The following is a 3,539-nucleotide window of genomic DNA, read 5'->3' as shown; positions in this document are numbered from 1 at the left end:
GGAGAGTAATGGCGTTGGGGTTGGAAGTTGTGTTTGTACGTCAGCGGTGGAGAGGCGGCGGAGCGGTTGGTGCAACAAGGAAGAAGAAGAAGGAGTTGGCGGTTGCGAAGGGAGACGCATCAAGGGATTTGTATGTTTGTCGGCGATTTCGATGGTGCGAAGGTTGGAGTTGTGGTGTTGGAAGGAAGATCGTGGTGGTCGGAGGAGAGAAGGGTGAGTGACGGAGAGTTGTTTTGGCGTGAAGTGAAGGGCACAGTTCGTGAGGGTGAGATGAGGTACGCGGTGGTTTGGGGTGGTGGAGATGGAGGGTTGGAGTCGTGGTAGTGAGAAGATGGTTTGCGGTTGGTTATCGGAAAGTAGATGGCGGAGGCGTTCTCTGTTTGAAGATTGTGCGTAGTGGTGGTTTAAGGATGGCGTCACCGGAGGAGGTGTTTGAGGTATGGTTGATCGTGGTGGTGAGGTCTGGTGGTGATTTACGGCGGCAGGTTTGGGAAGAAGAAGAAAGGTTTTTTTTTCTCCACCAGCAGAGAGAGATTGTAAGTGTGACGTGATGAGTTATTGGAAAGAGATGGAGACGTGTGTCATATAAAAAGAAAGTCTTTTCCTTTATTTTTCTTTTCCTTTCCACCCTTTTTTCAGTAGAGAGAGAGTGGATTAATATCCCTTTTTTTTCCAGAGGTCCCGTGAGAGAGAGAGAGAGAGTTATTATCAGTTATGAGTGGAGAGTTTTTGCGAGTGGGTGAGAGAAAAGGGAGTATTTTCTTTTTCTTTTTTCTTTCTTTTTTCGTTATCCTGTGTGAGAGATTTTGGAAAGGTAATGCATGAGACCCTTTCATTTTCCGTTTCCTTTTCTTCTTTTTTTGTCTTTTTCGTGAGAGAGAAAAAATGGAGGATCTAGGTAACCGTTGCGGTGTGTGGATTTTGTGGGGGACAAGTTCTAAAGTTTTGTGAGGATCCTATGTGAAATGGGGACGTCGCATGTTCTCATTGGATGGAGAGAGATATTAATTTTCTGATGTTTACTTAATAACATTACTATTTAAAAATCTGATTTTTATTGGATAATGGAAAATGGCATGGATAACTAACATGGATCATTGATTAATCTTGATCTAACGATCGCGATTAACCCAAAGAAACACACAAAGAAGCACAAATTATTAGCTAATTTAAAATGTCTAAAATACCCCTTCTAGATGATTTAATCAATTTAAAACAAATTAAATCAATTAAATCAAATAAAATTCATAACTTCTAAAATGAATATGATAAAAATAAAAGGGAGGCATAAATATTCCTATTTAAGTTTTCTGAATATTTCAGCGAGAGAATAAAATTAAAACGCCTAGAAATGAAGAAAAGTTGGGCGAAAAATCGCTCGAAAAATTAAATCGAACGCACTAAAATGATCAGCACAAAATATACTTATTGAAAAAATACAGCATTTCTTTTAATTTTGAAATAAATTTTCAATGGTTAAAAGGCTTAGGCAGGTCAAAACGCAACCGAAACAGTCACTGAAAAATATAACGAGCCCACCATTTTAAGCTACATGAACCATAGATTAATAATACTGGCATCTGCAATTTTAATTTTGAAACTTTTTACCTGCTGTTTTGCACGTTCTTGAGAAATGATTTAACCAATTTGTCTGTATTTTCAATAATTTATTCTGACTGATATTTTAGGTATTATTCATGATGAAATGTATGTCATGCTGTGCATATGATGTAAATTGAAAATGAAATCAAATTTATGAAAATTTAAAAATGTATGGACAAAATTGGGGTATGACAGATAGGTGCGGTAATAAGAGCTGTTTTTAGTTGTTCAAACGTCGCTAGGCATTTGTCGTCAAAGATGAATTCGGCGTCTTTCATCAATAAGCAAGTCAGTGGTTTGGTGATTTTTGAGAAATCTTTAATGAATCGCCGGTAGAAACCGGCGTGTCCTAAGAAGCTTCATATTTCTCTCACGGTTTCCGGAGGCTAGAGATTTTCTATAACTTCTATTTTGGCCTTGTCGACTTCAATCCCCTTGTCGGATACTATGTGTCCGAGCACGATTCCTTGTCGGACCATGAAATGGCGTTTTTCCCAGTTTAGCACTAGGTTCACTTTTACGCATCTTTCGAGGATGAATCCTCGGTCAAACTTTTCACTTTTCTTTGATTTCCATGGCCACTTATCAATCCATCTCTCATATTTATCACATTTTCTTCTTTTTCTTCTGCGAGGTAGTTTATCCTTCTGAACTTGTGGTGGTGGTTCTGGATCTATCTTGAGAGCTAGCTTTTCAGGTTTGGGTTCAATTTTTTCATCCACCACCTCAAAGTCTAATTTGCCTCTTTTTATACTAATGAGTTCCCTTGTTTCATGGTCTTCTAATTTTCTCTTCTTTTTCACGGTCTCAAATAAAGGTTCATTGATGTGGATATTTTCCAATAGCTCCTCATATCTTTCGGATTTGGGGTCTACCTTGACTTCCACATACCTTCGCGAGAAAGGGATTTGTGATTTATAGGGAGGAGGAACAACACATATTTCTTCCTTCTCTACCTCTTTGACAACCTCCCTCTCGGGTGGTGTCAATGGTTCTTTCTCAATCTCTACTCTTTTCTCACCTGAACCCTCCTCATTATCACTCTCCTTAGGATTTTCGATAAACTTTTCACTGGTGATTGTTACAACATCTGCATGTTTCTCAGTGAAAGGTCCTAGAGGTGTCTGCGCAAGTAGGGAGATTTGAGTCTCTAATGCCTCGTTGTGAGTGACGAGGGACTCGACCACAACGTTCAGTTGCATAAGGGTTTCATTGGTATAAAGACTTTGTTTTCTAAATTCTTCATTCTGAAGAGTTTGTGTAGCCACAAAGCGTTCCATCATAGATTCTATCCTAGAGTGAGTTTGCGTCTCAATGAAATCCTCCATTAATATTTCCAGGTTGGATTTATAGGAATCTTGCGATTCCTCAAAATACTGGGAGTGATAATCGTGGAGAAAATTTGGGTGATACATAATAATAGAGAAAAGAGTGCCTTAGTCTATACTAGGCAACACTGTAGTTATGATATCGACTAAATTAGTCCCCTGCAACGGCGCCAAAAACTTGATCGCGAGTTAGTAAGTCTATGTGAATCGTGACTGCAAGTGCACAGTCCTATCACGTAGTTTTAAAGATTATCGAACCCACAAGGACTAATGTATCAATGATTTAACTAAATTGATTTCTTCATTATCTTTTGCCTTTCTGATAGACTCCACAACCTCAAAAGCGATACAATTAACTTGACTTTCACACTTGCCGGTGAAATTAACTTTCTGAAGTTAAGTTTCAGATATGGTGGTATAAAGGTCCTAGAGGTGTCTGCGCAAGTAGGGAGATTTGAGTCTCTAATGCCTCGTTGTGAGTGACGAGGGACTCGACCACAGCGTTCAGTTGCGTAAGGGTTTCATTGGTATAGAGACTTTGTTTTCTAAATTCTTCATTCTGAAGAGTTTGTGTAGCCACAAAGCGTTCCATCACAGATTCTATCCTAG

The 3,539-nt window shown here is 39.1% G+C and overlaps 1 protein-coding gene across 1 annotated transcript; it reads right to left on the bottom strand.

The window, feature by feature from the left end:
• Positions 1-1,494: 1,494 nt before the first annotated feature.
• Positions 1,495-2,804, bottom strand: LOC127103489 (uncharacterized). Its single transcript, XM_051040741.1, has 2 exons — positions 2,256-2,804; positions 1,495-1,548 (listed from the first exon to the last, which is right to left on the bottom strand). Exons 1-2 carry the CDS (start codon positions 2,802-2,804, stop codon positions 1,495-1,497), a joined length of 603 nt encoding a protein of 200 aa, XP_050896698.1.
• Positions 2,805-3,539: the final 735 nt, after the last annotated feature.

Source organism: Lathyrus oleraceus, chromosome 7, assembly GCF_024323335.1.
Source record: "Lathyrus oleraceus cultivar Zhongwan6 chromosome 7, CAAS_Psat_ZW6_1.0, whole genome shotgun sequence".
Classification (NCBI taxonomy): Eukaryota; Viridiplantae; Streptophyta; class Magnoliopsida; order Fabales; family Fabaceae; genus Lathyrus; species Lathyrus oleraceus.
Note: the sequence above shows the minus strand (reverse complement) of the source record. Positions and strands in the feature narration are given on the sequence as shown.

Excerpts from the sequence above, each read along its gene's own strand:
- LOC127103489 (XM_051040741.1), bottom strand. The coding sequence starts at position 2,804 with ATGCAACTGAACGTTGTGGTCGAGTCCCTCGTCACTCACAACGAGGCA. Across the intron at positions 1,549-2,255 it reads ATCCAGAACCACCACCACAA|CTTAAAATGGTGGGCTCGTT; the intron begins GTTCAGAAGGAT and ends TGGTTCATGTAG.